Source organism: Eumetopias jubatus, unplaced genomic scaffold, assembly GCF_037043125.1.
Source record: "Eumetopias jubatus isolate StellerSeaLion01/CBP00866 unplaced genomic scaffold, mEumJub1_p1.0 scaffold_1, whole genome shotgun sequence".
In the NCBI taxonomy this organism is placed as follows: Eukaryota; Metazoa; Chordata; class Mammalia; order Carnivora; family Otariidae; genus Eumetopias; species Eumetopias jubatus.
Genome location: NW_028274807.1, coordinates 47782635 through 47805723, shown reverse-complemented (window position 1 = coordinate 47805723; position 23089 = coordinate 47782635). Strand labels below are relative to the sequence as shown.

Genomic DNA, 23089 nt, shown 5'->3' with positions numbered 1-23089 from the left:
AAATTAGAAGTTGCTACATTAATATATGGAAAATCAAATTTAAGACAAAATGGAACTGAGAGTGACTTGTTATAATGATGAAAGATACAATGTACCAGAAATATGCAATATCCATAAATTTCTAGGAACATGATAATACAGCATTAAATTGTATAGAGACAAATAGTAAGACTCCATATACAGAGGGAAAAGTCTTTGTAGTATTTTTCATCAGAGTAAAAGCCACTGTTCACTATGAGAGGAGGCACAGAGTTAAGCACAGAGAGAAATTCCAATTTCAAGATAAGTCTTTCAATAATGCATATTTGTTTTATCTTAGAGGTTGACATTCTCCATGCATATACACAAACAAAAATCCTCTAAGGTCAAACAGAATTATCTTCATTTTTAATCTAACATTTTTGTTCATTCATGTCACTATTTTTGCCATGATAAAAATTAAAAGGTGACTATAATCCTTAGTCTAAATGTTCTGCTTCTTAGAGTAGATGCCCCCAATATATTAATAGAATGGGTTACAAAAATGAAAAAGAATATAAGTCTTCATTGCCAATTTTAAAACAAAATATGAATGGAATATTTTTTAAAGATTTATAATTAAATATCTTGAGATAAGACTCAAGGAATAAAAAGCACCTTCAGTCTTATGTATAATTATGTTATAAAAACAACTTCATAAGGTTCTGCTCTTCAAACCAAACTCTTGCATATAGCAACTATTAACTCTGGACCAAATAGTTTTTAAAAACCTACCTGAAGATACTGAATGACAACTAAAAGCAGTCTGAAACTGGAAGGAGAATCTACAGTTGGGAAAAAGGGAACTGTAACTGGGTAGGATTCCTGTTTTGTTTTGTTTTTAATATCTTTTAGCCAGAAGGCACAGTCTGATTAGCCCACACAGGGTGACTAAACCTGGAGTTTAAATAGGCAGTCTTACTAGGTTGAAAAACTGGAAGACAGGGTTTAGGGCAACTACAGAATCTGAAAAATAAGGAAGAATATTCAGACTATCCAGGAGGAAACAGAGAGCGGGAGGTCCAGATTCTGTTTATAAATTCTGCCCAAATCTCTAATTGACCTCTGAACTATAAATGCATGGAGTGAACTCTAAGAAGCCTGTCTGAAGCTAAAAAGACTAAACAGAGGTTTCCAATGTTGTCCTCCCTAGAGGAGATAGTTTTCAGTTTTAGTCCAGCTAAGTTAATTATACGCTAACTCCATTCTTGGTAGGAATAATACAGAATGAAGAGTTGCTACCTGTATTATCTACAATGTCCAGGAGACAACCAAAATTACTAGAGTGAGCAGACAAGGATTTTAAATGTTACTATGATATGCATAGGGTGGTAAAAGAAAATGTACTCATAATGAACCCGAAATTAGGAAATATCAGCAAAATAAAATCTCTGAAAAATGATAAGAAAAAAACTCTGAAACTAAAAAAAGTACAATATCTGAAAAAAAAATCACTAGAGAGTAAACAGCAGACTGGAAATGATTAAAGGTAAAATCAAAGTCCTTGAAGATGGATCGCTAAGATGAATGTGATGAAAAGCAAGAAGAAGGAATGAGAAAGAATCTGATGAATAGCAAGAAGAAGGAATGAGAAAGAATAAACAGCTCAGGGACCTGTGGAACAATATCAAATGGTCCAACCTACATATAATTAAATTCCCCCAAAAAAGAAAGGTAAAAGAACAGGATAGAAAAACTATTTGAAAAAACAAAGATAAAAAATTCCTCTAATTTGGTGAAAGATATAAATAAACAGATTCTGGGAGCTCAGTAATCCCAAGCCGAATAAATGCAAAAAAAATAATATCTGGGCATATCTTGGTGAAAATGCTAAAAATCAAAGATAAAGAGAAGTTCCTGAAAGCAACCAAAGTAAATAATACAGTACATACGGGGGGGGGGGGGAAGAATATGAAACACTGAGGATGTCTCATTAGAAACTGGAGCAAGTTTGTGAAATGACTTCTTCATAATACTAAAAGGGGAAAAAAATCTATCAACCCATTATTCTATATTCAAGGATGATATCCTTCAAAAATGAAAGTAAACAGAGGAATAAAGAACTGGAATGGCAACAGAAAACAAATAGTAAAATGGTAGATATAAATTCACCCCTATTAATAATTACATCAGCTCTAAATGGACTAAACACTAATTAAAAGATGGAGATTGTCAGAATGAATAAAAGGTCTTACCCTTTTGTTTGCTATGTACAAGATACATACTTTAAATGTATGTATCTACTTGTTACATACAAGATACATACTTTAAATGTAAAAGCACAGATAGGTTGAAAGTGAATGGATTAAAAAATACATACCATTCAACCAATATACACAAGAAGGCTGGAGATCAGATAAAACAGACTTCATGACAAAGAGTACTATAAAAGTTAAAGAGGGACATTTCCAAAGGATAAATAGTTAATTGACTCAGAAGATATCACAATCATAAATGTATATGCATCGAATAGCAGAATTTCAAAATGTGTGAAGCAAAAATTGACAGAATTATAGGGAAAATAAACAAATTCACAATTACAGTTGGAGATCTTAATACTCCTCTTTCAGCAATGGAGAGAACCAGACAAAAATATTGGTAAGGATAGAAATTTTAAAAAGGAAAAGAAAGACAAAATTCAGCCAACCCCACTGTGGTCTAAGCTCCAATAGTAACTGTAACATTGTCCATATCAACCATATCAACCATATGAACCCTGGTGAGGAGCTGCCGTGAACCTATTACATGGGAGAAAAGGAATCAGGGGGTGTTTGCCAAGCCAGTTGCTGGACACAATCTCTTCTGCTAAGAGAAGAGGGATTAATGTGGTCTAACCTTACTGCAATTATATTCTATGAACTGTGCCCAGGAAAGGACATAGTAGGTAAGTCATAAAGAGCTTTCTTCCCTCTTCCTTCAAAATGTATTGAAAATAGAGTCTCCTAAAGGTAACTAAGCAATGACTTTCAAGGTCACCTTTAGTTTAGTCCAGAGTGATATCATCCCCACCACTGCATGATCTGCTACCTTCAGAGTAATCCACACCATACCTGAGTAGTGTTGAAAAGGCAGAACATGTAGTTGAAGATATGCCTGATGTCATCATTACCAATTAGCATAAAGTACGCCAGAATCCAGGTAACTCCAAAAACAACTGTGATAGATAATGTACTAAGAATCTTCTTTAGGGATGAAACCTTTTTTGTGCTAGGTAAGAGAAAGCAAGAAAGAAAACATGATTTTATTTCTTAATACCATTTTACTTATTAATATCATTGTTACCCTCTAATTGAGAATACATATTCAGGTGCCCATATATACTATTTAACAATATTATGCATTAGGTAGAAAACCATGTTAGACCTATATCTGGGTAAAATCTGATTTAGCAAGCTTCATTAAGGAATACAGTGAAACTTGCCTAAAAGCTTAGGAATAAACAGTCCTTTATATACTACTGCAGGCAAGTACCACACACACACACAAAAATAAATGTTTTCTTTGGAAAGGAATTTTATCTTGGTGATTATTTTGTGGATCAGCCGGTGAGAAATTCCTTTTCTGGGCATCTGGGACCTTCCCACAATGTAGGGTGATATGAGAATGAAAGGTCATTAAAATGTAAAAATGAAGGAATCTGAACTCAGCCATATGACTTACCAGTGGGATGTTAGCAATTATTCCATAAGCAGAAGCTTGAAAGCATTTTGCTGACCTTTTTTTATTGTTCTTTGGAACCCTGACACCACTATACTGAGAAGCCTGGACTGGCCTAACTGATGATGAAAGACTACACAGAACAGAGATTAGCTTTCCCAACTGAGCAGCTCCCACTCAAAACCAACCACCCACCCACCACCAGGCACAGAAATAAGTCATCTCAGGTCATCCATCCGTTTTCAAGAAGACCAGAACAAGTACCTGACCAACATTCAAACTTATGACAAATAATAAATATTTGTCACTCTAAGCCAATAAGTTCTGGGGTGGTTTGTTATGCTGCAAAAGCTAACTGATACATGAAAGATAATTTGTTAAACAATTAAATTGTAACCTGCTTTTCACTGTGACTAAGCCAATTTAAGAACCATGAACTGTCAGCCAAAATCTAGAAAGTCAAATTTGTTGCTGTCTGTGGCCAAAATGATACTGTTTTGTATAAAGGAAATATAACCTACTCTGCAATTAAGCTAAGAAAATTTTACCAAGATGTTTCTGCATTGCTATTAAAACAAAGGTTTGAATGATTATCAATGATAGTCTTTTCCCCCACATTTCCCCACAATATGGATTATCATTCATATAGGAAAGATGATACTTACTCTTGATCAGTAAAGCACATATTAAAGATGGTATTCCCACTAATGACAGTTGTTTTCACCCATCTGTTCATACTAAATGGATCCATTTGGTGACCAACAAAGCTCACAAATGTGCTTATAATAAATATACTGGGGATAAACACTGTCTTGTAAAATTAAACCTGAATTCATGGGCTCATTAGCACTGTTTTCTAACCAGTTGTGATGTGGAGGTGTGGTTAAGGAGAGTGTAGATCTGCTTAATAGTTTCTATTCTTTACCTCTCCAACTGAAAGCTTTTTTGTTTACAGGGACAACAATGAAAATGCTTATTGAGGTAGGAAGGTTCCAGTAAGGAGAGAAGCGGCACACATGGGAACTGATCAACCAGAGCGCACATGGCCGCCTGCAGGAAATGTGGACGCAATGTTGCCAGATGTTCCAGTTTTTTCAAGAGAAAATATAATTTTTAAGTGAAATCTCCCAATTTGTATATGTTTTAAACTAATTTTAAAAACTTAAAGCCACTATCAGATTCAAGAAACACATGTAAAATATAGCCTGTAGATACTAGTTTGTAAAATGAAATACAGTTACTAGCATCTCCTCACAATCTTCTCATTTCTTTAATGATTCAAATCTGATTTCTTGAATATTTGTGGTTGGGAGAGAAATTTTCTTTTTTTGAAGTCTTTGTGTTTAGTTTTTAGTTGGGCTCATACAGCATGAAAGTATGTTATGTAATGCAGTTCCATATTGTTGGGAGAGGAGGAGAAGATTTACTTTCTGAGACAAAGTTTAAAAGAAAATCTGCCCTGCAAACCACATACCCTTGCCATTGTCCCAGAAGTCTGAAACTCTTAGGCTCTGTGGATGTATTGTGGAGCTGTATTATGTACTACATGAGTCATGCCTGGAAGCACCCCACTAATGGGTAATCTTACCTTGTCAGATTCTGGTTAGTATTCCATATCACTTTGACTATAATGATAATAAATATAACAATATTGTTGATGAGGATAATGGTGATAGGTATCATGAATGACCACAACAACGGACTTGTTATAAGACTATTGTTTTCTGAAACTGCCAGCCAGCAGCTATGGGGAGGAAAAAAATGATTTTAGTAGATTAAAAATGTTATACATACTGGTTCTCTATGCTATTAACATTACTGACATTCACTTTACTAAGAGAATTGCTAAAAGCCAATATCCCTTGGCATATTTGAAATGACTTTCAAGAATTCAACCACTAGGAAAAAAAATGAAAAACATTAGTTCTGCCATATTTCTTGATGTATGGGTCAGTGGAAAGGAAACAGCTTTTAAATCAGGCAGTCCCAAATTAAAAAGTCACTCTATCACTTACTAGGTGTCTGACTTTCGGCAAGTTATTCTTTTAGTTCATTTTTGAACATGGAGCACATCTAGGTGGGTCAAAATTTTAAAGGTACAAGTCATCATGGAGAGACAACTGTTCCTACAATTATCCCTCCTACAACTATCCTTAGTCACCTAGGTTAGTCTCCAGTGCTAATCAATGTTTGTTGTGTATTCTTCCAGATTTAGGTTATGCATATGTCAGCAAATAAAGTTTTTTTCTGATTTTTAAACAAATAATAACACATGGTACCTCTATAACTTCCTTAACAACATATCTTGGAGATCACTCCAGATGAGATTATAAAGACTGCCATTTTTTATAGCTGCATACTACTCCATTATTTTGTAATAGAGTTATTTACATAGTCACTTATTAGTGGACATTCTAAAAGTTTGATGTTTAAAATATTTTATTTTTTTAAAATATTTTAATAGTTATTTAACCTCACTGCATCTGTTTTGAGGTTTTTGTTGTTGTTATTGTTGCAAATGGTTTTGGTGGGTTTTTTTTTTTTTCCTCATTTGTGAGGTATAGTAATCACTTCCTGGCATTGTGGCAAAAATGAATTCATTTATTTAATAAGTATTTATGGGATACATGCTATGTAATATCTAGTTCTAGGTATCAGATATTAGCAGTGAACAACAAAAAAGCCCCCAAATTTCTTCTTCGTGACAGCTGGGAGCCTGCTTTTCCCCTCTGACTGCCCCTCCCCCAGCTTGTGCACGCTCTCTCTCTCTCTTTCTCTCTCTCTGACAAATAAATAAAATCGTTTAAAAAAGAGAGAAATACACACAAAGACAGCCCAGATTTCTTTTTTTTTTTTAATTAATTATTTATTTATTTGAGAGAGAAGGAGAGAGAGAGAGAGCAGGGGGAAGGAGCAGAGGGAAAGGGAGAAACAGACTCCTCACTGAGCAGGGAGCCCGATGTGGGGCTCGATCCCAGGACTCTGAGATGATGACCTGAGCCAAAGGCAGATGCTTAACCCACTGAGCCACCCAGGTGCCCCTCGGCTCAAAATTCTTTTCTCCCAGCTCACAGAAAAAACAAACACCACAGTCAGGTATTTCCATTAGTAACAACTATGCATACTATAATCTCAGGGAGAACTTTTTATGTGTGATAAGTCATCATAAAATATTCATTCTAATCATATCAGTATAAAACTGGTCATAAACACAGAAAATGCTCTTCAAATATAAAACATCTTCCTACTTTCTTGACCCCTCACCTCAGAGTGGGTATTACTGTCATTGTTATTCCTGTTTCCTAGATAAGAAAACTAAGATAAAGGGTTATTAAGGAGCACACATATTGTGTCCTATGATTTTTAGGCTTAATAAAAGGAGACAAATCTAACAAAGTTTAGATTATAAATTTGGAAGGTAATAACTTGATTTACAAAAGGATTTATTATAGGCAACTTTCATGTCACTATATTTAAAATATAATGTGTGGTTTGAGAATTTGAAATACCCACTTATGATACTTATAAAGTGAGATGCATATATATGGTGACACTTGGACTCAAGATCACTGAACAGTTACACTCTTATATCAAATAAATGGACATTTAGAAAAATATATAAACTCACATTTCTTCTTGTCGGTAGGCTAACTCCCATTGTGAACCCCTCTGAGAAAAAATAATTCCCACTGTCACAACCACCACCACAGCCGGGACTCCTGTGGTAAAAGAGAGGCATTGAATTAATAATTTACTCAAGACTGGAATTAATTATAACAGAACATGAATGAATTATATGTCTGACCCTTTTCAAGACTGTGTACTGTTCTTCTACTGTAGACAATGTACCAAACGATCTACAGATGTGGGTCAATGGAAGACATCATTTTTTGGTAACGGCTTGCCTCTTTCTTTTATTGTTGGCTCTACCTACTAATCTTACACATTTCTGATTTCTTTGTAACTCTCACCACAATTTCCATTCTTAAAAGGCCTAATTCCTCTTTCCCTTGAATAAATTTAAATTTAGATATCACTCACACAATTCTTTGCTGGAACCCAATAAATTTTTCAAATTATTTTTCTTAGAGTCACTCTTGATGTTCTCAAAACATTTCTTTTAAGGTAGCTAGGAAGTTAATCATATGTGGTCTAACTTTCAGATGAAACTAACAGAGATGTTAAAGGAAATTAACAACTTGAGTTTAGCTCAGGACGTGACTAGAACAGCTGCCCGATCACATCTGCCTCCTTCCCAGGAGTGTGAGCAACCAGGCAGAAGGCGCATTTCCATTGACTGCTGGATTTCCATCTCCCCCACCTGAAGGCCTTGTACCATTAGGTTGTTGAAATTAAGTTATTTCAACAAAACTAAATTTCTGAGTAAGTGGAAAGGCAGATACTTACCCCATCCGATTAAAGAGATGAACAGAATGAAATGTTGAGGAAGAGGCTTCATGGTCCTAATAAGAAGGAAATAGAGCTGGGCAGCACTGAGTCCAGTCCAGGTAAATGTCACTAACAGGAAGTAGTGCAAGAAGGCAGCAACCACAGTGCACGTGGGATTCTGGATGTCAACAGTGTCTTGCATGAGCATTTCGTTTCTACCAGAGTCAGGCTTATTGGTGCTACTATTGCTTTTCTTTAGGTTCTTATTGGAGTTTTCAATTCCAAACACAAAGAGGAGGTTAAAAATCAACATTGATGTGCACAGACTGACCAACACCCAGGTTACTGAAGTTTTTCTGACGTTCCTGAAAACAAAGAAGTAAATATAATTAAACAAATAATCAAAACAGCTGCAAGAAATAAACTCTAGTGAAATTGCGAGTGAACAAAGAAATACTATTACCCAATGGAAATCCAGTTCATAGCCCAGTGGGCCAGCTGGTAAGTCTACCTTCCCAAGTACACCAGAAGAGCAAGCTGTCGTTGCATTTCCACAAAGGGGTGAGTTAGAGAAAACAGGTTGATACATCCCTTCCTTGAAACGGTGTTGTAATCAAAGGTGACAGCTATTCTTCAGAGAGGACCCCCACCGAGTGCTACTTTCTGGTATTCATACCTCATGTAGTCCCCTCCCAGGGCCAACCTGTGACTTGATCTAACTAATGAAATGCACCAGAAGGCCTGGCAGCTAGGGCCAACTTATTCAGCAGATAAAGCAGTGCTTAGGGCCAATGATACTTTTATGGCCTGCAGCAAAGTTTTAACTCCTTTTAAAACCAGAAGGGAAAAGAATGAACTTTTATAGGTCAAAGTACAAATGTGAGCATATAATATTAATATATCCACCTTTATACCAATACAGTTGTAAAACACAGTTTTTAAATCTTTTTTTATGGAGGAAGGATCCCATAAAGGCACTTTGCCCATAAAAGTCATAATAAGATTTCCCTTTGGTTCTCCTGGGAGTTCTGAGCCACCAGGTAAAATGTTTAGCTAACCTGCTGAAGAAACCACATAGGAATGCTCTGGCACTATACAGAGTCGGAGAAAGACCCAGCGGTCCCAACATCCCAGATGAGCCCCAAGGAGTCCAACGCTACCCCATCTGACTGCAGCCTCACAGGAGACCCTAAGAGAGACCAATAGAAAAGCCCTACAGCTGAGCCCAGTCAAGCCACAGAATTGTGAGAGATAAGAAATTAATGTTTTAAGCCACTAACTTTCAGGGCAGTCTCTTCTACCACAATAGACAATAGGTTCTACTCTAGATTTGCAAACATATACAAAGGCTATCTATAGAAAGGCTCTAAATGGATTTTTTTTAAATTTCAAAATGAGAAACTATTGCACATTAGTAGATGAATCCCTGTTCAAAGGTAGAGAAAAAGTCTCTTGCACTTTAAAGAGTATTTTACATAAAAAAAAAAAATCAAGTATGATCTCTCTTAGGGTCCCCCGTGAGGCTGCAATCAGATGGTGGGTAGAGTTGGACTCTACTACAAAACAATAGGCCAAATATAATTTTAAACAACTTTTATAAGTTTAAAACAAAATGGTATAATATTTAGCTTATGTTATATTTAAAGAGTAAGGTTCCCATGCACATTTTCAATTAAGTAAAAATATTTAAAATTTCTTTTGTGGCCCATTGCTGTTACTAAAGATATTTTGAGCAGACTGATGATTACTATCTCTCTGAAAGACTTACACTCAACAAAATTTCATGTGTGTCTTTTCCATAAGATGTTTCATAACCCTTTTTCCATGGAGTACCTCCCAAGGAACTAGTGTCCCAAGGACCATACTTCAGGAAATACTTGCTGACAGTCAAATGGTCAAGATGTTCTAATGAGCCAGTTAATATAAAACATGCTTGGACACTGTTCCTTCATTTGAAGATGTAATTTCTGGGTATAGAACAAAGTGCTCTTTAAAACTTTGAGGTTTTTTTTCTTCTTCTCATCTCTACCTAAGATCTTTGCTAGAAAAGAACAGCATTTTCTCATTTTGTCTGCAAGATGGCATTGTTTACCAGTAGTCTTTAGAAGGTAGCAAGCACAAGAGAGAAAGAGAGAGAGAGAGAGAGTGTATGTGTGTGTGCTCCTGCTCATGTGTGTGTCCTCTGGTGGCCCACCTGTGTATTTTCAGATTGGCGAGAATTCAAGGTTGCCCTAAATATGGTTGATCTCAAATGTGAGGTTTCATATCCCCTTTTCTGTGCATGTATTATTTTCCTTAGTGGGTAAAAGCAGATATATCCTTAAGTTCCCTCTAATGACATATTATAATTCTCTGTATACTATGCGATGCAGTTTTATATTAATGAAAGTTATAGAATCTCCATTCAGTACCAAGCCCTTCTGGGTTTTTCAGACTACGAGGTCTCTTGGAATAGCTCTTTCCCTAAGTTTATTACTGTGCTTAAAATTCTAATGTCTTCAAGTATCCATTTTTAATGTCCCAGAATCTGATGAATAACTCTTTTTGCTAATTACATATCCTTTATGATTTTATAACCTTCCATCATGAAACTTCTCAGTCTTTGGGAAGGTACATAAAAAGCATATATTTAATGCATAAAAAGTATATATTTAAACAGACCTCTGTCCATTCTTTTGATGTTTTAGTTGAGATTTTCTGGACAATCCAAAATTTCATTCAGTCTTTTGAAAACTTTAATGACCAGAACTGAAAAAAGTACTCAAAAGAATCCTTTTATATAAGAACAAAGTTAGTTTCTAATTTTTTTCCAATTTCAAACATAAATTATAATCCACAGGGAGAATGGGCTATTTTCAGATACCCTTGCTCTTCTGTACATTACTATCTTCTGTGCATTAATATTATATTATATTATTTTTACATATAACATATATTATAATTTATGTATTAATGTATATATTTTATATATTTAAATTATGTATAATTTATTATAACTTATACACATTATATATAAATTATATATAATTATGTGGGACCCTGTGTATGAACAAAGAAAACTATTTGATTCACAATTTAAAAATCAATGTCATTTTTTAAAGTTTTGTCTTTGTTTCCTGATGAGTTTTTAGTGACGTCTATGGTAGCAAAACTGCTAAGAAACATACTGATAGAGAATAAAAAAAAAAAATCTGATGATGACTGGAAGGACTGAAATTTTAGGCAAAGAAACTAGTTTTGCAGCTACTGCAACTTATTCACATGGGACCAAATAATTGTTCAAGAGTGATTATGATAGAAATGCAAATGAAAGAACAAATATAAGAGCCATTTCCTTTTACATGACAGACCTGTAATTACATGGCATAGAATTTTCCTTCAAGGCACTTACCACTATTTGTAATTATATACTTAATTCTGTATATATTTATATAACATCTGTCTTCCCCCAAGAATGTAAATACCACGAGAGATGGAGTTTACTTGTCTCATTCATAATTTTGTACTCAGTCTGCTCATGGTGCTTGGCCTATAGTTAGCATTCAGTATAAAAACTTTAAATGAATGGCACGAGACTCATTAAGTGTAATAGGTAAAGAAGAGGAATCAAATGGAATTCTGGCTCTTTGAACAAATGGCTGATTCTAAGTATGAGACAGAGAAAGTGATAAATGTGCCTGGGTCATTTTGCTGTATCTGAATTAAAAAAGTGCCGATAGGGACATGCCAAAACAACAGGAGAGATTCCCTCTGGTTACAGTGGAGAGTACACGTCTTTACAAAAGAATACAGTAACTAAATGTAGAAAGAATAACAGATAAGAAAAATCATCATTTTCAACTATCAATGTAGAAATGTAATACAGTAAGGATCATTGGTGGACACCAAAACCACTGAGTAAGAGTTGAGGAACAGGATAGTCACACAATCATAAAGTCTCATCCCATGGATTTTCTATTACGTACAAAGGGAGAAACATGAACCTCTACCGTGTAGAAGTCCAGTGGACACTACTGTAAACAAAGGATCAAACGAAATAGAACCAATAATGGGACAAAGTGACATTATGTGCTTCTTGCTCCATCACACTGAAAAAGACTTAATGTTTTAGTATTCTCATCAAAAATATTTAATCTGTATCTGATCATGAGGAACTTTTCAGACAAATCCTAAACTGTAGAACATTCTACCTTCTACAGCATAATTGACCCCCCCAACATCTCAAAAGGTTTAATGTCCTAACAGACCAAAACAAACAAAAAAGCAGAGGAATTATTTTAGGCTAAATGAAACTAAAGAGACATGACAACTAAATGAATTGGAGAAAAAAAATACCCAGCTATAATGAATATTACTGGGACAACTGGAGAAATTTTAATATGGGTTATATATTAACATGATGGTATTATATTAATGGTCAATTGCTTGAGCTGAATTTCCTGAGTGAAGAATGGTATTATACTATAGAGGAGAATACCCATGTTCTTAGGAAATACTTGAAGAATTTAGACATGACAGTCATGATGCCTACAAATTACTTTCAAAATTTCACAGCAAAAAATAGAAAGATAAAGCAAAATATTAATAATTAATGAATCCAGGTGAAGGGTATGATTGTTCAGTGTTCTCTTGACCTTTCTGTCAGTTCTTAATTTTTTAAATAAAACTTCAGGAAAGATTTTTAAACAGCAATGCCTTTAAAATAAAAAAAAATTCTGAATGTATACATCTCAGAAAACATTTATGAAGGAATTTAGTAGGGAGAAACAATTCTGAAGGAAAGATGAGTTCATCTTGAGACATCTTGAGTTTAAGAAGAGAACCAGGTAGGAATGCACAAGAGACCCACTTACCCTACTATGGGCCAGGTACTATGCTCAGTCCTGGGGATACAGTGATCAAAACAAACAACAGCAACAACAAAATCAGAGAAGGTCACTGTCCTCATCAATTTTCATGGTGATGGGGAAAACAGATAGTACACAAATAATCTAATAAATAACAAGCTGATATTTACAGATTATTAAAAATATAGCATATAAAAAAAACACAAGCATTCCTTTAGTGAGGAGGTCAAGGTGGAAAGAAATCTGTTTTTATAAGTAATTTTTTAAATTAGATTTTTTTGAACTATGGAATTCAAAGACTTTTAAAAAGTTTCACCATTTGAAAACTTAATATATGTTTTAAACTAGTTTAATTTTCAAACACTTGCTGCTTAACAATGTTTTATTCTTTTGCAAATGAAAATTGGTAGGTATGGTTCTGTTTAACACAAAGGAACTATAGCATTAATGAGCTTTGGAACCATACTAGTTTTACATGACAAGCTTGTAATTACATGGTAGGCTATTTTTTTTCAAGGCACTTACCACAGTTTTAATTATATATTTATTTGTATGTATTTCTTAGCTTCTCCAGAACTGAGTGTCCTCTTCTATAAAATGAGCTTATTGAACTAAATCTGATTTCCCTTGTAGTTCCAAAAGACTGTATTCTGATGAGAATAGCAATTTCTCTTGTAAGAAGAGCCTGCTTGCTTTCTTACCTGGTGACAATCTGAAATATAATTGTGAGAGCCAGACCGGTAATGGATAGCGCACATCCAACGCTGGATAACGTGTTTAGTGATTCAGGATATTTATATTTCTTTTTGAAACTCTGGAAAATAAGTTAAGACTTATATTTTTAAATAACCATTCCTGAAATGTCTATGAAAGTCAACATCATAAAAAGTTACATTGATCCAAATAGCCAGATAGTTGCCAAATATATCTTTTTATAAAACTGTTGATAAGTTTTAAAAGGAAATAAATGAACCCCTTATCTCGAAGCAGTTTATATGAAGTAGTGTTGGGAACGGTTATCTAACTGTCAGTTAGGGAAAACATATATACTTTTCCTCAATGTCTAAAATCAAAGTTGTTTGGATTAGATCTAAATTGGCTATTTTACCCTTTACATTATTTTTATGTATAATTATAATCCAAGAGGAAATCTGCATATCTAAGCTAATGCTCTAAAAGTAAAGTTGCAGACATATTTTTTGGACATGGAAAAGATGTTCATATGATCCTGTAAATATTTTTTTTAAGGATTTTATTTATTTATTTGACAGAGAGAGACACAATGAGAGAGAGAACACAAGCGGGGGAGTGGGAGAGAGAGAAGCAGGCTTCCTGTGGAGCAGGGAGCCCAATGCGGGGATCAATCCCAGGACACTGGGATCATGACCTGAGCCGAAGGCAGAGGCTTAACCACTGAGCCACCCAGGCGCCCCGATCCTGTAAATATTTTTAAAAGGAGATCTCAGTTTTGTCTAATGTATCTCTATCTATGCCAGTATTTTAGTGTATATTCATAGATAAGCGTATTCCATGTGAGTATGTAGTCTTAGAACTTGGAGAGGTAATAATGGTGGCCACTGAGCAGGATATATATAATTTTTTTGCCTGTCTTTATTTTAATAATTTAAAAAATTAGAAAGTAATATTTACATAACATGAAAGTAATATAGAAGCATAAAAAAACCCATAGATTTCTCTTACCTACCAGCTACCCCACATCATACCACCCTACATCTTGAAATCCTCTCTCTTCTCCAGAGGTGACCTTTTTTTTAATGTACCTACAAATATTACCTATGTCTCTTGTACAAATACATAGCAGTTTGTTAACATATTTTAATTTGAATTGCTATTTTAATTTAAAGATGTCATAAATATTTTTCCATATTAGTGTATTTCTGTTTAATAAATAAACTTCCATACCTTATACAATAAGTATGTATTGCTTTTATAGGAAGAAAACAAAAATAAAATAAATTTCATTTGAAAAACAAAGATTTCACATTAGTTCCTATGTACAGTATACTGAGTAAATACCAAAGAATTATAGACTATACATAGATCGTCAGACCTTAAAAATCATCTATTCGCTTAGAGTTTGTCTGCTCCTACTTTACGTACAATCCTAATCAGTCTTCTAAAAACTTTGGCAACCCAAAACTAATTACAAATGTGAGCGGTAGGCATTGAGAGGCAGGCTCATACATTAATGAGAATAGCTGAAAGTTTGACCTCAGGAAAGAAGAAAAATAACTATGACAATGTAGTCTGTATCATTTAATATATATAACAACCAAGCTTTACACAACTAGTGAATGATACTAATGATCTTTAAAATACCAAAAAGTTAAAATTTTATCTTTACTATTTTCTAATTAAGAAAGCAGATCTCTGGGGGCGCCAGGGTGGCTTGGTCTGTTAAGCATCTGCCTTCCGTTAAGGTCATGATCCCAGGGTCCTGGAATCAAGCCCCACGTTAGCCTCCACACTCAGTAGGGAGTCTGCTTCTTCTCCCTCTGCCCTGCCCCCTCCTCCTGCTCACTCTCTCTCTCAAATAAATAAATAAATTTTTTAAAAAGTAGATCTCTCTGTAATATGTTAGAAAAGAATCAAAATCAATTAAAATAAGAAAGGCTTTAATCATTAAAATAAGAAAACTATAACCTCACACTTGTCAGAACGGCTAAAATTAACAACAGATGTTGGCGACAATGAGAAGAAAGGGGAACCCTCTTACATTGTTGGTGGGAATGCAAACTGGTGCAACCACTCTGGAAAACAGTATGGAGGTTCCTCAAAAAGTTAAAAATACAACTACCCTACCATCCAGCAATTACACTACTAGGTATTTAAAGGATACAAATATACTGATTCAAAGGGGTATAAAAACTGATGTTTATAACAGCATTATCAACAATAGCCAAATTATGGAAAGAGCCCAAATGTCCATCCACTGATGAATGGATAAAGAATAAGTGGTGTGTATATATATACTTATATATATATATATATATAAAATGCAATATTACTCAGCCATCAAAAAGAATAAAATTTTGCCATGTGCAATGATGTGGATAGAGCTAGAGTGTATGATGCTAAGAAAAATAAGTCAGTCAGAAAAAGACAAATACCATATGATTTCACTCATACATGGATTTAAGAAACATAACAGATGAAAATAGGGGAAGGAAAAAAATGAGAGGGAGACAAACCATAGGAGACTCTTAACTACAGGAAACAAACTGAGGGTTGCTGGAGGAGAGGCGGATGGGGGAATGGGCTAAACGGATGATGGGCATTAAGGAGGGCACTAGTTGTGATGAGCACTGGGTGTTATATATAAGTGATGAATCACTAAATTCTACTCCTGAAACCAATATGACACTATATGTTAACTAACTAGAATATATACACAAACTTGAAACAACCAAAAAAATTGTACTGGAAGTTAAATCCAATGCATTAAAGTAAGAAAAGGAAATAAATGAAAGAAAGAAAGAAAGAAAGAAAGAAAGAAAGAAAGAAAGAAAGAAAAAAGAAAGAAAGAAAGAAAAAGAAAGAAAGAAAGAGAAAGAAAGAAAGAAAGGAAGAGAGAGAGAAAATTATAGTTATTTCAAAAAAATTTTTTATAAAACATCGTTCTATATTGGGGCACCTGGGTGTCTCAGTCGGTTAAGCATACAACTTTTGATTTTGTCTCAGGTCATGATCTCAGGGTTGTGAGATCAAGTCCTGTGTCATGCTCCACACTGGGCGTGGACCCTGCTCCTGCTTCAGATTCTCTCTCTCCCTCTCCTTCTGCCCCTCCCTAACCCCTCTCAAAACAACAACAACAACAAAAATGAAACAAACAAACAAAACCAAGGTGCTATAATTTGATATTATATGTTGTACCAGTATGTTCTGATCTCCATTGGCTTCCCAAAGATGGCTACCTCACAGCTACTAGGGAATGAAAACATCTGCTTTTCTCAGGAAGACTCATAATATTAATAAGTGTAAGATACTACATCCCTCCCCATTCTACTGCATACAAAAACATTCCATCAAGCATAAAAACTAACGCTTTCAGTTTTACAAGAATAATACGTTTCTGGAATAGAATAGAATAAACAGGTCCCTCTCTTAAAAGAGTCAGCCCAAGGACTTTCAGAGGTTCACATATAGCTACACACCAGAGTTAAGTGTTATCAGTTATTTGTACAGGGTAGCTTTGGAGTTAAAAGATATAAGGAGGGACACCTGGGTGGCTTAGTTGATTTTGGCTCAGATCATGATCTCAGGGTCATGAGATCTACACTGGGTGTGGAGCCTGCTTAAGATTCTCTCTCTCCCTCTCCCTTTGCCCTTCCCTCTCTAGAAAAAAAAGATATAAGGAATACATAAAGGAACTATGGGACAAATTGGATGAATTCAAGAGCTTTTCCTCTTTTATCTTCTATCATAAACTTAGCAACTTAGATTATTCCAATGGAAAAAGCTTTGGGTAACTGATTCAAACTGCCCATCCACAGGTAAGTGTGTATTGAACCTGTCCCCAACACACAGCCATACAGCTTTACCTCTGGCTATGACACCTTCAAGCTTCACAACATGTGAGTTAGTTGAATGGAGTCTACCAGCTGCTCTTTTGCACACTGGCTCCCTTCTCATCATTAAATACACGGTGCTCACCTCATCTACCCTGAGACCATACAGTGGAAAGCTCTTATTTACTTGCTTTCACCAACACTTCCTTTTTTAGTCTTACCACTCCATTCCCTGTTTATCCATTTAATCTAGGTTGAATATGCAAACTAAGCCCCAAAGTTATTTCCAATTAGCACATGCCAGAATTATGTATAAGGGAAATTCTTTTTTTTTTAAGAAGGATTTATTTATTTATTTATTTTAATTTTATTCATTTATTTAACAGAGAGACACAGCGAGAGAGGGAACACAAGCAGGGGGAGCGGGAGAGGGAGAAGCAGACTCCCCGCTGAGCAGGAAGCCTGAGGTGGGGCTCCATCCCAGGACTCCGGGATCATGACCTGAGCCGAAGGCAGATGCTTAAGGACTGAGCCACCCAGGTGCCCCTAAAAGGGAAATTCTTGTCTAGAAAGAGATGACTATGTACATCCTTACCATTAATACAGCAAAATTAGTAGTATGGTTGCAGTGGCAGTACAAGAATTCATCCGTGCTCCCATTTTTGTGACACCCATCTGTGTCCCAATCCTTTGTTAACAGATTCCAATAGACACAGGCATAGGAATGGAGCTGGAATTCTTTTAAGTCGTACTAGAAATTGAAAAGACAATTGCAACTGATTTTTTTTAAATGCTGAATCAGGTAGAAAAAAACTGAATAGGATAAAATAAGCATATGAGAAAATTAGGTATGTACTAAGTACAACATCTTCATTATAGATTAGGGAGGGGGGAAGGGATATAAAACTCAAATTAGTTCATTTTGCATTTAGCTAGTCTGACCAAAAAAAATGGGTGTGGGGAATGTTTCAATGAATATCTTCAAAGAATCTTATAAAGAGTTTTACTGTTAAATCAATAATTGTATGCCTAAAATGAATATTACACTGTATGTTAACTAACTGGAATTTAAATAAAAACTTAAAAAATATAGAGTCTTCCTGTGGATTTCTTTTGCCCAACCAACCCAGCTTTTGTAATCAAAAGTGGCCTGAAAACAATTTTTTTTTGTTTTTTTGGTTAGAAAAACTCACCTTTGGCTTAAGGACAATGTCAACAGAAGCTCCCTGACTGTTATTTTTATCAGTACTGCTTGAGATAACTTTTTGACTAAAATTTGATTTGGCTTTGAAACTTTTTGATTGGAAAAGCTTGTTGTTTTGATACACTACAAAGCCGCATGCCGTTGTGTTACCTATGAGACAAAAAAAAAAAAAAAATCAACAAATGAACCCTAGGGCAAACAAAAAACAAAGTCCCGTGTCTGCCTAATATTTGAGTAAAGTACAGTAAAAATGGTTTGCTAACTGAATCTTTAGTTAATTGCAATGTGTAATTAACATATATAACCTGTGCCTGGCCGTTCCACTAACATTAATTTTTTTCCTGAGGTTCAGATTCCTTACCTTCTAAAATGGCAACAAAAATTTCTGCCTAATCCACCTCAAGGAGGTATTGTAAGGATCTCATGTATAAAATAAACATCTTGCTTTCTAGGCAGTGAAACAGAGTGAACATGGCATTCAGGTAGCCCAAGGCCATGTCTCTTCCCCCCGGCTGATAAGACATCAGACAAGAAACAGCAATGAGTAAATGGTGAATAGCGGGTTGGCAGTGCCTAGGAAAGTGCTCTATGAGACCTGTTTCCTGTTAAGAGGGACTGAGCAGAAACCAGTCTACTCAGTCACAGAGCCAGGAGTTCACGTTGTGCATATCAGGGACTGTTTCAAGGGAGCCAGATACTTTCCATCATCTCTTGAACTACTGGTCTCTGCTACTTCATGATGATCATGGGTTTTTCCCAAGGCTGGAAGGCTATTGTGACATATTTCTTCAGAACATTGGGAAAAAGTGGTCAGCTGTTCCTCAGAGATCCTAGGAAAGCATGGCCACAGCAGAGGGTTTTTCGTGGAAGCCGGCCACAGCAGTTGTCAAACAGAATGACCTAAGGAATGCCCCTAACACTTTATACAACTGTTGGCCGTATTTAAGACAGAAGCAACCAGAATAATTACAAGTTTGAACTGAATTAATTTTTTAAACTCTGCTTTTACCAGTAATATCAAGAAAACTAAAACAGTGGCAGTGAGACGAGCCTCTTCAGTGTGATTGGAGAGATAGGCAGACAAGGCCCTGACAGCCCCTAAATGTCCTCCCCAGCCAGCCATGTTCTAGCCTCTACTTAGAAAGAAAGACATTGGTTTACGGAGCGTTTTCATGGCACATTAACCTTGCTAAATTGTTCCTTCTGGACACTAGATGACAAAGTGAACCCTAAAATTGCAGTAAGGCTTCTTTTCATTATTATTGTTTTGTTTTGTTTTTGTTTTTATAAAAGAATGACATGCTTGATGTAAAAGTCAAATCCAGGGGTGGCTGGGCGGCTCAGTTGGTTAAGCACCGGGCTCTTGACTTTGGCTCAGGTCATGACCTCAGGATTGTGAGACCGAGCCCCATGTCAGGCTCTGTGTTCAGCAGATCGGCTTGACATTCTCTCTCTCCCTCTCCCCCTGCCTCTCCCCCTGCCTCTCCCCCTGCTCGTGTTTGTGCACGCACAGGCATGTGTTCTCTCTCTCAAAGAAATAAATAAATCTTTTCAAAAATATAAAGAAATAAATAATAAATAAATAAAAGTTAAAAAATGAAAGTCCCTTCTTACCCCTCTTCTCATTCCTACAGTATTTTGGTCATTTATTAGAAAATAATCACTTTCATCTAGATATTCAGATTCATCAGAAAAAATTCTATTTACCGTTATAATTTTTGTTAAATCTCCATATTTCTAGATATACCTTCTTGATGTTTATTTATATTCTTTCACTCTCTCCCTTTTCTTAATCAAATTTGTTAGAATCTTGCCTATTTTATTAGTCTTTTCCGGGAACTGATATTTTATTTTGTTGATCAAATCTTGTTAACTTCTATTTTTATTAAGTTTCTCTATTACATTTACTAATTCCTTCTTTCTAGTTTCTTCAGATTTACTTTATTTTTATGATTCTTTAGTTGAATGCTCAGTTCATTTTTTAACAATTTCACTTATTTTCTAATAAATTTATTAAAGCACATACATTTTACTTTAAATAATTTAAATAACTTACTTTAAATAATTTACTTTAAACACTAAAAACATGCAGAGGAAAATATAGGAGACTATCATTATGACTTTAACATAGGGAAGAATTCAAATAACTCTTTGTCCACAACCCATAGGTGTTGATATGTGGTATTCTCATCACCATTAATTTTCAAGTACTTTGTAATGTACAGTTTAATTTCCTTTCTAACAACGTTTATTTTTAATTTCTAACTGGATAAAATTTTGGCTATGCTTTTATGGTACATTTCTAGTTTTATTGCATTGTGGTCAGGAACTATGTCTTATGTAACTTTTGTTTTACAAAATGCATAAGCTTTGATACATGTCATATATCATATGACCTCACTGATATGAGGAATTCTTAATCTCAGGAAACAAACTGAGGGTTGCTGGGGTGGGGGGGGTGGGAGGGTTGGGTGGCTGGGTGATAGACACTGGGGAGGGTATGTGCTATGGTGAGTGCTGTGAATTGTGTAAGACTGTTGAATCACAGACCTGTACCTCTGAAACAAATAATGCAATATATGTTAAGAAAAAAAAAAGAAGATAGCAGGAGGGGAAGAATGAAGGGGGGAAAATCGGAGGGGGAGATGAACCATGAGAGACGATGGACTCTGAAAAACAAACTGAGGGTTCTAGAGGGGAGGGGGTGGGGGGATGGGTTAGCCTGGTGATGGGTATTAAGGAGGGCACGTTCTGTGTGGAGCACTGGGTGTTATGCACAAACAATGAATCATGGAACACTACATCAAAAACTAATGATGTAATGTATGGTGATTAACATAACAATAAATTTTTTTTTAAAAAATGCATAAGCTTGTCTACATGGTCAGTAGAAAATGACCACGTCGTGAGTAATTAAATGGTCAGTTTTTGAACCGCTTGATGGATATATGAAAAGAACTTTTGTTATCCCTTTTCTGCCTACAAACAAAACTATATATACACTCAAATGTATATAAATGTCAAGTTTATTAATTTTTTTGTCTACTTGAGCTTTAATTTCTGGAATAGTTGCACTAAAATCTTTCTTTAGAAGAATGGTTTGTCAATAATTTTTTCTTATATATGTCAATGATGTCCTTTTAGAACAAAGAATTAAAACAGGTAATTTGGGGGTTTGGTTTCTAAAAATCATATAAAATATGTCCCTTTCAGGGGTGCCTGGGTGGCTCAGTTGGTTAAGCGTCTGCCTTCAGCTCAGGTCATAATCCCAGGGTCCTGGGATCGAGCCCCGCATCAGGCTCTCTGCTCAGCGGGAAGCCTGCTTCTCCCTCTCCCACTCCCCCTGCTTGTGTTCCCTCTCTCGCTGTGTCTCTCTCTGTCAAATTAATAAAATCTTAAAAAAAAAAAAAGTCGCTTTCAGTCCAGCCTGAGTCTGTGTCTCTTAATAGTGTGTTTTAGCTTATTTGAAAAGAATAATTTATAAGGAATAAGAAGTTAGATCCCGGGGATGCCTGGGTGGCTCAGTCGTTAAGTGTCTGCCTTCAGCTCCAGTCATTGATCTCAGGGTCCTGGGATCAAGCCCCACGTCAGACTCCCTGCTCAGTGGGGAGCCTGCTTTCCCCTCTCCCTCTGCCGCCCCCCCTGCTTGTGCTTGCTCTCTCTCTGTCAAATAAATAAATAAAATCTTAAAAAAAAAGTTAGATCCTTATCTTTCACCAAACACATAAATTCTAGGTTCACTGAAGACCTAAATGCATACACAAACACTAAAAACATGCAGAAGAAAATATAGGAGACTATTGTTGTGACTTAAACATAGGGAAGGATTTCTTTTAAAAAGTACTGATTATAGGGGCACCTGGGTGGCTCAGTCGTTGAGCGTCTGCCTTCGGTTCAGGTCATGATCCCAGGGTCCTGGGATCAAGCCCCGCATCGAGCCCCACATCAGGCTCCCTGCTCAGCAGGAAACCTGCTTCTCCCTCTCACTCTCTCACTCCCCCTGCTTGTGTTCCCTCTCATGCTCTGTCTCTCTGTGTCAAATAAATAAATAAAATCTTTAAAAATAATAAATAAAATAAAAAGTACCAATTATAGAGGAAAATATCGATACATTGGACTGCCCTAAAAATTAAAATTTGGGTATGACAAAAGATGTCAAAAGCCAAGCAAAAGAAAGCCACAGACTGGAGGAAAGATATTTGCAACTTTATAACCAATAAAGAATTAGTGTCCAGAGTACATAAAGAACTTCTAATGACCAATAAGAAAAAGACAAACAATCCAGTACAGAAATGATCATAGTGTCTGAATAAGCAGGTCACAGAGTAGAATATCAGAACGTCTAATAAATACATGAAAAGATACACAAATAAAGGAAGAAAAAAAATCTAACATATCATTGAATTTCCAAGCTGCAAAAGGAATATAACAATACTTGCAACCTA

General features: G+C 35.6%; 1 protein-coding gene across 2 annotated transcripts in view; it reads right to left on the bottom strand.

Moving 5' to 3' along the window:
- Nucleotides 1-23089, bottom strand: part of ADGRG7 (adhesion G protein-coupled receptor G7) — a 64476-nt gene that overhangs the window by 5752 nt on the left and 35635 nt on the right. For both annotated transcript variants that reach the window (XM_028119242.2, XM_028119243.2), the window contains exons 9-15: nucleotides 18634-18794; nucleotides 18036-18191; nucleotides 13613-13725; nucleotides 8083-8429; nucleotides 7304-7394; nucleotides 5264-5419; nucleotides 3069-3225 (exon numbers count right to left, since the gene is read on the bottom strand). In XM_028119242.2, coding sequence (XP_027975043.1) covers nucleotides 3069-3225; nucleotides 5264-5419; nucleotides 7304-7394; nucleotides 8083-8429; nucleotides 13613-13725; nucleotides 18036-18191; nucleotides 18634-18794 — 1181 coding nt within the window. The remainder of the gene's footprint in view (nucleotides 1-3068; nucleotides 3226-5263; nucleotides 5420-7303; nucleotides 7395-8082; nucleotides 8430-13612; nucleotides 13726-18035; nucleotides 18192-18633; nucleotides 18795-23089) is intronic.